Here is a 12,671-nt window from a genome sequence, read left to right on the forward strand (position 1 = left end):
GGTGGTGCCGAGAAGAGTCGAAGGAAGAGAAACTTGCCTGTCTCGTCTTGGAAAGTGATCTCCGGTAGCGCATGTTTCGCAGCCACTTGGTCCTTCCTATACTCCCACGAACTCCTGTAGTTGTCTACGAAGAAACAATACAAGAACAACGAACAAACTCTGTGATTTTTACTATTTTCATTCGTAATTCTATCGGAAATTAGTTCTACTCGGTTGATGCAAAATTCACAAGAATGAGACGTGGATGTCATCAGTATAAATGCTTCATGTTAAAAATATTTTAAAATTTTTGTGTACATCCTTTATTATTATTCTTACACTATTATTGCGAAGAGAAAATATTTGATTATTTCTTCAATCAAAATGTGATATCAAACAACTGTTTTTACAGCCACCTGCATTATACTTTCCATTTAATCAGACTGTAACCTGCATACAATGTAGAATGTGACTTAACATCAAATAACTTTGATACTTATAATTCTTTATAAGTGTAATTTATAATTCATCCTTAACTTTAATTTTTTTGGACATACTTTCAACAAGTCATTTGTATTGTTCAAGGCTAATTACATTTTAAAGAAATTTTCCCAAGAGGATGACACATTTTAATTTGCTTTTTCAAAATCGGCAACGTCTTGTTTTCATTTTTACATGTTTTACATCGTGAGGATCTAAAATTTATCGAGTGCACTATGAAATAATTTAGATACTACTATTAGAAGACGAGATTTTGACACGCTACCCACAAACTAAACGATGCAAGATACAAAGGGAATCATACGTATGCTTCTCCTAACCCCCTCCACTGTTTAGGTTCTTGGCTTGACCCTGATTCTTAACTTTAGAGGCTCGATTCATGATCGACTTACCCAATAATAACCAAGAACCTAAGAACTGGAAGGAATTATGTGGATACTCCTTGCCTCTTGCGTCGTTTAGTTTATAGGTAGTGTGCCATCATCTCGACCCCAAATAGTACTAGATAATAGATAGATTCGAAAAATAACACCAATAAGTTGGATGTTTCAGCATCAAAAGCAAGTGCAAATAAACAATTTAAATAGCACAGGATTAAGAAAGCATGGGCAATTACACTTCACTATATAGAATGAGTAAACATGTAAACAAAAAGTCATCTTAAGCCTACTAGGCAAGGATTAAATAAATAAATAATACAAAAATAACAAATTTAAATAGTTTTGTTGAAATACTACGTGTTCTAGGAAATTTTCTAACGAAGAAGTCCAGAAACTATGCCACCACGTAATCAATTCATGAGTTGCTCTATATTTCTTCATGTTTATTTGTTGCTTTTCATAATAGCTTTGTTCAAATATTAAGTGCTCTAAGAAGCCTTGTTGGGAAAACTACTATAAATCAGAGATGCCAGATTCAGTACCCGGTGCCCTACTCACACATACCAGGTCACGCGTACGTGAGCTCCTAGAGTTTCGGAAAGTCGACAAAGGCAAACTGACGCATGCTCTCTTTCTCGATTCTCCGAAGTTGCCCGAAGTAATTTCGGACAGCCTCATGAGAGTCGAGAGAGAAAGGCTCACATTTGCCGTCTCGCTCTTAACAACTTAAATCCGACCTCCCGTCTACGGCATACGATTCAGAATCTCGACTGCCCAAGTATTTTTACTTGCCTTTCCTAGAGTTCATTACTGAACTCTGCAAATTACTCCTGGTTTCTATTTGCCTCTGATGACCTCTGATGACCAGTGCTGACAAAAGTACAGAACTCCCGACAACTTTTGACACCATACAGCGACTATTACTGACTGCTCCTGATTACTGCTTGCCTCTGTTGGACTCTGCTGACCATCGCTTATATTTCTGACAACCTATAACGTTTACTACTGACTTCTGCTAACCTCTGTTGGTCTTTGCTGATCTCTGTCAGCGTGTGCTTGTCTCTGCTGAACTTTCCTGGCCTCTGCCGAATGCTACTGACCACTGCAGGTATTTCTGATAATGTATAACGATTAATACTTACTACTGCATGCCCCTACAAGTCTCTGCTTGCCTTTGCAGGTTTCTGCTTGCCTTTGCATGCCTCTGCTGGCCTCTGCTGTACACTGCTGACCACCCCTGATGCTTCTGATATCGTATAACGCTTACTACTTGCTACTATTCGCCCCTGGTGATCTCTGCTTGCCACTGCATGCCTCTGCTCGTCTCTGCTGACCGCTGCTGACCACCTCTAATACTTCTGACAACATATAACGCTTACTACTTGCTACTATTCGCCCCTGGTGATCTCTGCTGACCGCTGCTGACCACTGCTGACCACCGTTTATATTTCTGGCAACGTACAATGATTACTACTGGCTACTGCCACCCTCTGCTGACCTCTGCCAACATCTCCCGACGTCAGCTGACCATCGCTGACCACTGCTGACCGTTGCTTACAAATTGTGACACGATGTAATATAATATAATATGTTCATATGTATTAAAGTGTTGTATAATGTAAATCTATGGCAATAAATGATATAATTTCAAAGAATTCTATGTATTCTCATCATTTCTACCCTTCTTTTCCTATCGAAATCATTCCCTTAGTTATAAGACACTCCGAATCTTTTAAAATTTTGTAAATTCCCCGGAAAGATTTCAAATTTCCCGCCGTCAGGCATTTTTGCGAATTCCTGGAAATGACGTAATTTCTAAGAATTCCTGAAAATTCTCAGAATCCCTGGAACTTACCGGCGTCCCTGAAACTTCTCGGAATCCCTGAAATTTCCAAGAAGCTTCAGGCAACGGCAAAAATTCCGGCCTGAATTTTTCGATAAAAATTTTAAAGAGCTATTACGTAATATTACGTAATTTTTGCCGAAAAATTCCGGCCGCAAAAAATTCTAAAGACCTATTACGTAATGTTACGTAATATTATGTAATATTTTTGCCGAAAAATTCCGGCCGGAGAAATTTTAAAGAGCTATTGCTATATAAGAGAAATTTTAAAGAGCTAATTTGGAGAGGGAAAGAGGGATAAAAAATGATGAGAATACATAGAATTCTTTGAAATTATATCATTTATTGTCATAGATTTACATTATACAAAACTTTAATACATATAAACATATTATATTATATTACATCATGTCACAAGTTGTCAGCAACGGTCAGCAGTGGTCAGCGATGGTCAGCTGACGTCGGGAGATGTTGACAGAGACCAGTTTAGGTCGGGAGATGCTGGCAGAGGTCAGCAGAGGGTAGCAGTAGCCAGTAGTAATCGTTTTACGTTGTCAGAAATATAGGCAGTTGTCAGCAGAGGCCAGCAGAGGCTGGGGGAGGCTAACAGTAGCCAGTCGTAATCGTTATACGTTGTCAAAAATTCCAGGAGTGGTCAGCAGCGGTCAGCAGAGGCCAGTGGAGACCTGTTGATGGGAGGTCGGATATTAGTTGTTCAAGAGCGAGAAGGGAAGTGTGAGCCTTTCTCTCTCGACTCCCACGAGACTGTCCGAACTTACTTCGGGCAACTTCGGAGAATCGAGAAAGAGGGCATGCGTCATTTTGCCTTTGTCGGGTTTCCGAAACTCCACGAGCTCACGTACGCGTGATCTGACATAGTGTGAGAGAGCACCTTCGGTACCTTTCTGGCATTTCTGCTATAAACTATGCTACCACGTAATCAATTCGTGAGTTACTCTATGTTTCTTCGCGTTTACTCGTCACTTTCCACCTTCTCATAATAGCTTCATATAAATATGAAGCGTTCAGGAAAACTTCTAGGGAAAACTACTACAAACTATGCTAGCACGTAATCAATTCGTGAGTTACTCCATGTTTCTTCGCGTTTACTTCTCACTTTCCACCTTCTCATAACAGCTTCATATAAATATGAAGCGTTCAGGAAAACTTGTTGGGAAAACTACTATAAACTATGCTACCACGTGATCAATTCATGAGTTACTCTATGTTTCTCCGCGTTTACTCGTCACTTTCCACCTTTTCATCCGTGGTCTCAGCTCTTTCTCTCCCCTTTTTCTATCCTTTCTTCCACTTCCCCCTTATCGTATCGTCCGTTTGCTCCTTTTCTCCACCGCGGCTATCTCTCGTTCTTTTTTCCCTTGTATCCCTCTTCCAGCGGCGCGACGTGCTCCGCTGCGCAAGTTTACATACACGCAAACATACTCTTCGGAGTCGCAGCTCGCGCTTCGGGGTCCAGGAGTCGTTTATTTGCCACGGGGACGACATACCCTCGCCTCCTTCCAGGTAAACGCGCGTTCGTGCGCGACGCCTTATCTAAGAGCGCGGCGGAGTGCTCTCTCATTGGAAGTACGAATTATTTCTGCGACCATTCACGCGATCAGGCTCATGGCCGCGGCATTGCCTACGCCGATAATCGCTCGTGGCGGAGGCCGGTGCGAATATCAAAGGGCAACACTTTTGGCGCTCGAACAATCTCTTTTTCCGTGCGATGCCTTCCGTTTTCGTCTTTGTGATTTTATTCCACGATACCGAGTGCACGATAATAAATGATTAACGCTTCGGTCCTGCGTTTCTGAAATTCAGCTCACAAGGGGGCGTAAGATGTAGCTAACAGTGTACCAAAATGGCGGCACTTTCGGTTCACTCCAATGAAAAGAAAATTTTCTCAACGTTAGAAAGCAATGGAATCTTTGCAGAAAACAGTGTTACTGTCAAGAATCTAGTTTTTCAGGAGAAAACTTTGATTTAAAAATTTGAGACTTTAGTTATCAATCAAAGTATTAATTACTTACGATTCACCATATTTGTGAATTTTATTTCTAGGTTAATTTAAGAATTTTTTTGAATCGACGGTCCGTTATTATGTACTATTTCATGAACAATTACTTCTTTAGAATTATTAAAAACGTTCCTTTTCTTAAATCTTATTTGTTTGCATAGTGATTTATGGTAATTCTTGAAAATAATTTTGTTTTATACGTAGCGAAAATATGAATCGAAAATGTAGAATAAAATTTGTTCATGCGAGGCATTGGTTTGAAGACAAAAACGACTTTGAAAACATGTTGGATATGGCTCAAGCAGAATGTTTTGATTTCCCATATTTCTTTGGAATAGATTAATAGAACAGAATTCTATTAACTTGTTATAACATTATTACCTAAGATATTCCTCAAAATATTGTCCATTTTTATGCACACATAATCTTCTAAATAAGTTCAAATGCAATACAATGCAGTCCAATACAAACGATATTGCTTTATATTATTCTTTTCTCAAAATTCAAAGTACCAGAATGCTCTGACAGAGTCTGTTGTATCGAGACAATCCAATACGTGCTCCACAAATTTCCAAATTTGCATTCCTCGAAAACAAAGCCTCGAATTGAAAAATTTTACACTACATTTTCGATTCATTTTTTGATTTAGAACCGCCACGTTAGTGTTTTCACCACCGTTTATGGGACACATTCTTGCATTGTAGGAAAAATTGTTCCACAATAATAATTGATATCGCAGCTACTCACGCGAGCGTCCGATTCAACGCTTCATTAATCGCGTAGGCTGGCGATTACTAATAGCGCTAGGGAGTAGTAGATTCCACACCAGGAAATCCGCGGGAACTTTGCGTTTTCCTCGCGAGAGGACCTCTCGATAGTTGGCTTATCGACACCTCAATACGCGCACACGCGCGTAGGGATGGGAATCGTCTGCGTTAAACGCTGTTCGCCGGATACATTTGTTAGAGGCGAGAATGCCTTGGAAGCTAAATCCTTCTCCGAGCTTCCATCGTAAAATTTATTGGCGCTATTGCCGCAGGTGGCCGCGTGCTGCGTGCGTGTAAATTCTTTATGACCGCGTCTGATTTTCCTGCGCAGGACGGTATCGTTAGTCACAGTCTCCGCGTTGGAAAAACTATGAAATTTACCCCGTGAGTTTCTGCAAACAGAATTAAGAGACTGCGACATTGTAACATACTGAAAAGTAAGGTAGCGTTTGAACATTTTTTCCTGCGGATTACTGTTGTATTTTATCAAATGTTTATGTACTGCGCGAAAGTGCATACAATAAAGTATAAATAAGCCGAATTTCGTTGGAATATTTTAATTTGCTCGAAAGTTATGTCAATCGAAGTCACACTGTTTGTAATAAATACTTAAATAGATTTTAAGCGTGAAATAAATTCCCGTTATATTTTAATTTTAGTTACGTATATATAATAAAAAGTAATTTGTATTTTCTTTATTATTCGTAAATTTATTAAACTGAAAGTCTTTAAATTAAGCTTAAAATATTCGTCGATACATATTGTACAATATTTTCTGCGTGGAACTGTACATTTCTCCAACCTTATTGACGAATTCAATTGTTTTTTATTCGTAGAACTTTCCCTGTATAAAGTTAATTCATATTTAAAGGAGATAATATTTACGAAATAGCACATCATAACATTCATGAACCAATAATGCTCTGGTAGGTTCAATATAAATGCAGGGTTTGACGTCGTTTGGATTAGTTTGATTTGCTTCAAATTGAAGCAAAGTTGCCAGTCTACCTTGGACAGGTATGACATAGCACATTATAATACTCACGAGTCACACTACCTTGGATGATTCGATACAAATACAAGGTTTAACGCCGTTTGGGCTAGTTTGAAGCAAGTTTGAGGGAGTCCTGTTGGAAGTACGGGCGAATATACGTCATAATTTGTATTTCCTTTATTATTTGTAGAAGTTACACAAATTTATTAAACTGAAAGTCCACATCCTGTAACTAAGCTTACCTAAAATATTCGTTGATACATATTGTATGATATTTTCTGGGTGTGACTACATTTCTCCAACTTTATTAACGAATTCAATTGTTTTTTATTCGTAGAACTTTCCCTGTATAAAGTTTCTTCATATTTAAAGAAGATAATATTTACGAAATAGCACATCATAACATTCATGAACTAATAATGCTTTGGTAGGTTCGATATAAATGCAAGGTTTGACGTCGCTTGGGTTAGTTTGAAGCAAATCTAAGGAAATTCCGTTGGGAATACGTACAAAATATATATAAAGGTAGGCTGTTTTTAATTTTCCAGAACTTTTGGCGCAAAGTGTGCGAAATGTGGGCGCAGCGTGGGTGCTGGGGATTGGGTGAGGAGAGCCAGAGAGAGGGTTTATCACTTGGCTTGCTTTGCCTGCGACGCTTGTTCCCGTCAGCTGTCCACCGGGGAACAGTTTGCCCTCCTAGACGCCAGGCTACTGTGCAAAGCTCACTATCTCGACGTCGTCGAAGGCAACAACACTTCTTCCGATGGTAAGACTCTGCAAATATGTTCTATTCTACGTCGGAAAAAAATTAGTCCCAATTTAAGAAGAATATAAATATAAACAAATGATTAAGAAAAATAAAAGTATATTTTAAAATTGATAAAACAAGTTGTCTCAATGGGGTTAAAATTAAGTTGCCAAGACAACGCATTAAGTGTTAGGATACTAAAGTTGAATTGTATCATATTGTATAGTAGGGAAAAAGAAAGATCAGCCTCAGATTAAGGAGAACATACTATGACTAATGTAATTACTACTGCTACATATTAAAAGTATATTTTAAAATTGACAAAAGCAAGAATCTCTATGAGATAGAATTCATCAACTCTGTTGTAGATATATTGTAGTGTAGATAGAAAGGAAGATGGGACCCAGATTGAAGAGAACACACAATGGCTAATAAAATTACTACTTACACGTGTTAAAAGTGTATTTTAAAATTGATAAAACATTCTCTATGGGATAAAAGTCTCCCTGCCAAGAGAATTCGTTAAATTTTCTTCCAGAGTTAAACTCTATTGTATTGTATAGTAGGAAATAAAAGATTAGCTCTAGATTAAGGAGAACATACTATGACTGATGTAATTACTACTGCTACATATTAAAAGTATATTTTAAAATTGATAAAAGCAAGAATCTCTATGGGATAGAATTCATCAACTCTGTTGTAGATATATTGTAGTGTAGAGAGAAAGGAAGATGGGACCCAGATTGAAGAGAACATACAATGGCTAATAAAATTACTATTTACACGTGTTAAAAGTGTATTTTAAAATTGATAAAACATTCTCTATGGGATAAAAGTCTCCCTGCCAAGGGAATTCGTTAAATTTTCTTCCAGAGTTGAACTCTATCGTATTGTATAGTAGGTTGAAAGAAAGATCAATCCTAGGTAAAGGAGAACGTACAATGGCTAATCAAATTAATACTTCACACGTTAAAAGTGCATTTTGAAATCAATAAAAGAGGCATTCTCAGCGAATAGTCCGTGTTGTGCCACTCAGCTTGCTTACCGCTTAATTATCGAGCGAAAATATCGTTAATTATTACGCGCGAAATCGAAGCGTTTGCATGATAATTCGTTTTGGTTGGTCGTTTCCGTAACCGATGTGCTATTTACTCGTTGAATGGGAAGCGGACGAAAAGATAGAGATTAGGTTTGAGAGGCAAATGGAAGGTGGGGCACCCCTAATTGGTACTTTCGCAGAAGGCGGTGACTCCGAGAGCGGCCACAAGAGCGGTAACAAGGCGAAGAGAGTGCGAACGACGTTCACGGAGGAACAGCTATCCGTTCTTCAAGCGAACTTCCAGCTGGACAGCAATCCGGACGGCCAAGATCTTGAGAGGATAGCGCATGTCACGGGGCTCAGCAAAAGAGTTACGCAGGTTTGGTTCCAGAATTCTAGGGCGAGGCAGAAGAAGCATCTGCACACGGGCAAAATGAAAGGGCAACATGGTACTTCTTGCGTTTGTTTCTTTCAGCTAATTATCTAAAAGAACCTATTTAGCGAGACGGAAATTCGATTCGATCGTTTTATTCCCATTTATAGTAAATGTAACTGAATCGACGCTAGGGATTTTTTGGTAATTATTCGAAATAGGATCCTGCTCGTCGATTTCGATAATTTTCAAATATATTATAGAACTCGATGCACAGTGGCTAATTTCATAGATCTAGGTGACCAAAATGAAAATATTAATGTTATCGAAACAGCTCCAAATCCTATAAATATATTTCATATATACTGTAAAATGCCTAACTTCATGAAAATCGTTTGATTGCTAGGTAAAATAACACTGTATTCATTGATATTATACGGACAGTTTTAATGCCAAAAAAATTAATATTAAATATTTTTTGTGTTCTGTGATAACTTTTGCTTAATATTTAATAGAAAAGGCAGTATCTAGTTTGTTATACATTTATTAGTTTGTATTTATTACATCAGTACATGCTGTTAAAAGAGATATCTTTGTCATGCTGGAAGATTCTGTAAAATTTTTAATTTAATTAAGTACACAATTTGATTTCCGTTTTATTCTGTAATAATTCTTTAATTACTTTAACACTAGAACGACCGACACTTAAGGTGTACTTATTTGCATCAACGGAATTAAAACGATAGATACTTTAAGAAATGTATAACACAATGGAAATAAATGGATATTCATTTTCTAATAGAGAACCACTGTAAGTTTGCAAAATTTCAATCGAGAAAATTTATTAGAAATTTTATTAGAAATTACGAATGGGTCATTTTGATCATTTCGGTAGTTCTAGTGTTAAGGAACATATATTGATTTACTAATCTGGCCAAAAGGTTAAAAAAAAAATAGAATTTCAAAATCCTATATCATTATCGTCATCATCATCACCATAATTATTATTATTATATTACGATGCGTTTATATTATCATTAAGAACTGTAAATATGTATAAAAAAAATAGATAACGACAAAAAATTCATGAACATTTTTCTTAAGAAATTTGTCCATCTAGATCGTTTAAACTGCCCACTGTGCGACGTTTTGAACATGTTTTTCTTATACGTGTAACCACTGCTCGACTTTGGTTTCCGAGATATTTGCGAAAGATAACCCAACCTTAACATAATTCGTAAAAACTAATACAGTCTTGGTGGTACTTCGACTGTCGAATATCCAACTTAAATCAAACTACTGCGAGCCACAAATGTGTTTCTAAAACAAGAGAGAAGCGATTGTTGACGCGTATGTATAGTCATAATTCAACATATACATATATCTCGAAAACAAAAGCCGATCGGTGGTTACATGTACAAGAAAAACTTGAAAAAAAATGTCAAGTTCTATAACATACTTGAAAATTATCATAATCGGTGAGGTGTCCCCTATTCCGAATAATTACCAATTCTTTTAGTAAATCGTTGTTTATTGCTGCATATAATACGTAGTACGAAAAGTAAGTAGTTACAGCTTGCGTGAGATATTTCTATTTGAAACGGATTTTATTTAAATGTAATGGAAAAACATATATATATATCTCGTGCATCGAATATCGTAAAAACGCTGTGACGCGTAAAGGACAGATTAATTTAATTGTACGAAAAAATCGTCAGTCGGGAGATGCTTTTTAAATTCGACGAAAGGGATTGTTCATCTGCGTGTATTACGCTTAGAGATATTGGCAATTATCGTCGCTACGAATCAAGAAACATCATTTGCTGTTACAGTTCATCAATCACCTCCGAATTCTAACGCGTCTACGGGTGATTTCGGTCGGCACATCAATTTACATCTGACCTATTCCTTTCAACATCAACAGCACCACCATCACAGCCATCAACAGCCGCAGCTCAGTCCAGCTACGTGCAAGAGTCCCACACCTTCGATTTATCATAATCACGGTAAGAGAGCTTTGGCTCTTCCGGCATGTTTTGGATGAAATTATTTCTATTGCATGAAATCGCTGGAGAAAAATAAAATAAAATTCACCGGAATATCCTTCTTGCTCGGTATACGCAATAATGATAAAATTTTATCGCGAACTAAGCAAAACTAAGTAGATAATTGCCGGTAATTTTAATTAAGATAGGTGCACCCAATTATCAACAATTTGATAAAAGCATTATTTTTGATCTGTTAATAAACTGTGTGCTTTGAATTTATTCTCATACGAGCTATCTTCCTAAGTATAATCATTAAAGTAATAAATATGGATTCAAATTTTTCATATTTCTCAGTTAGTATTTTTGTCTCATTCAAATTCGACACACATACTATAATTTTATTTATTTTCTCGTACATCAAGAAGATGGTTTTCACATTTGCCACAATTATTATTTAAATTTTTAAGCAATTTGAATTAGTTTTAGTTCTTTGTTTTACTTATAGACACAAACAGTTCTTCTGACGAATATTTCAGTTGAGTTTTTTATGATTTAGTTGTCTAAATATTTCTGACGTTTTTCGATTAATTTTATTACGACCCAAGTCAGTTGTAATATTTTCCTTCGTTCTCATTTTTAATCGATACTTTTGATTTTGTTTACCACGAGGCTAAAATATTATGATTTCAACGTCAGCTTTTAATATAAACAATCTTTTTACGACTGCAACAGTTTTCAGAGATCTGTAATCGAAAATCAAATTGCTTTTAACTCCGCCATTTTTTATAATTAAAAGTGACACAGAGTAAGTCTTATTTCACGTTTGATAATAGTAAGTAACGTTACAATTAAGTATTAACGCGAGACAGTATTTTCGAAAGCAATCGTGCGTGAAAATTTCAACCAACATCGACATTGATCAATTAGTGCAGAAAGAAAAAACAAAATTTTGCTTTGATAAGGTCTACTCTCTATCGCAACTCCGTCAACTCTGTCTTCAGGCTCGGAACAATCGATGGACGAACTCTCGCAGGATTCGATGATGTTGTCGATGCCGAACGAGGTTTAATCGCCGCTGCTGGATATTTAGCCGTATTGTAAATAATCTTTATTGCGTTAAGAATATGTTTCTCCAGCCCATGAATCGTTCTCGGTGAAAGCGTTGATTTTTTTAATTTAATTTATCTGAATCGAGGTCGATGGAATTTAGCGTCAGAGTCGCGGTCGAAGCTCGAGCTACGCGAGCTTTTTCCGGAGAAAAAATCAAGAGTACAGCAAAGTCGTGAGAAATTTTATTTGCAAACAACAAATAAAAGTTTCAGGTTTATTCGTAAATTAACTTTTGCCTCGCGGCTCGCTCGTCCGAACGTCGCTTCGAAATATCTGTTTACGGATTCTAATTCACGAATAAATTTATAAACGAAATGCGAGAATTTGTATTTGTTGCTCGCGAATAAAATTTGCCCAACTTTACGGAACCACTTTTAATTTCCGTTCTCTCGACGAACGTCCAAAACGAGAAAAAGCTCGCTGGGATAGCTCTGCGGTTTCGGTTCCAAAGTATTTTTACCGTACGACACGTTTCTGAAGCGATGATTTTTGCCAACTATTTAATACGTACTCTGCAACAGTATTTATTCCGTTAATTAATCCTTTGAAGCGCTAGTTCGAGAAAAAAAATGTGCTGACTCTTTCGCTGAGCATTCATTTTGTTTTTGGATTTAACTCGAACGATAATTTGTTTTTCGATGGTAGGTAATTTATTAGATCGCTCGTAACGTTTTACCGAAAAGAAAAAGAAAAGAAAAGGAGATTTTTGCAAAATTCATTCGACTTCGTGTAATTTAATTTTCTCATTATTGCTCCCGATTATTTCGTTCTACCATATTATTTACGAAATAATTATTTCGTCTCGTACCGAACCGACACCCGCGGTGTAAATTTTGAAATAAGATTTACGCTGCTATCGAACGTTAGATGAAATTATAAAAGGCCCGAGGAAGTAAATTGTAAATTAATTTAAATTGTACAAAGTCGTT

General features: G+C 36.9%; 1 protein-coding gene across 3 annotated transcripts in view; it reads left to right on the plus strand.

Annotated features, from left to right (window-relative positions):
• Awh (LIM/homeobox protein arrowhead) overlaps positions 1 to 11,836 on the plus strand; it is a 47,460-nt gene extending 35,624 nt beyond the window's left edge. The window contains exons 3-6 of one of the 3 annotated variants that reach the window (XM_076774268.1): positions 7,033 to 7,250; positions 8,472 to 8,720; positions 10,477 to 10,650; positions 11,595 to 11,836. In XM_076774268.1, coding sequence (XP_076630383.1) covers positions 7,033 to 7,250; positions 8,472 to 8,720; positions 10,477 to 10,650; positions 11,595 to 11,701 — 748 coding nt within the window. In that variant the 3' untranslated portion in view covers positions 11,702 to 11,836. The remainder of the gene's footprint in view (positions 1 to 7,032; positions 7,251 to 8,471; positions 8,721 to 10,476; positions 10,651 to 11,594) is intronic. The other 2 variants (XM_076774270.1, XM_076774269.1) reach the window with 2 other exon arrangements.
• The last annotated feature ends 835 nt before the right edge of the window (positions 11,837 to 12,671 follow it).

The sequence above is a fragment of the Colletes latitarsis genome, chromosome 10 (genome assembly GCF_051014445.1).
Source record: "Colletes latitarsis isolate SP2378_abdomen chromosome 10, iyColLati1, whole genome shotgun sequence".
NCBI classification, from domain to species: Eukaryota; Metazoa; Arthropoda; class Insecta; order Hymenoptera; family Colletidae; genus Colletes; species Colletes latitarsis.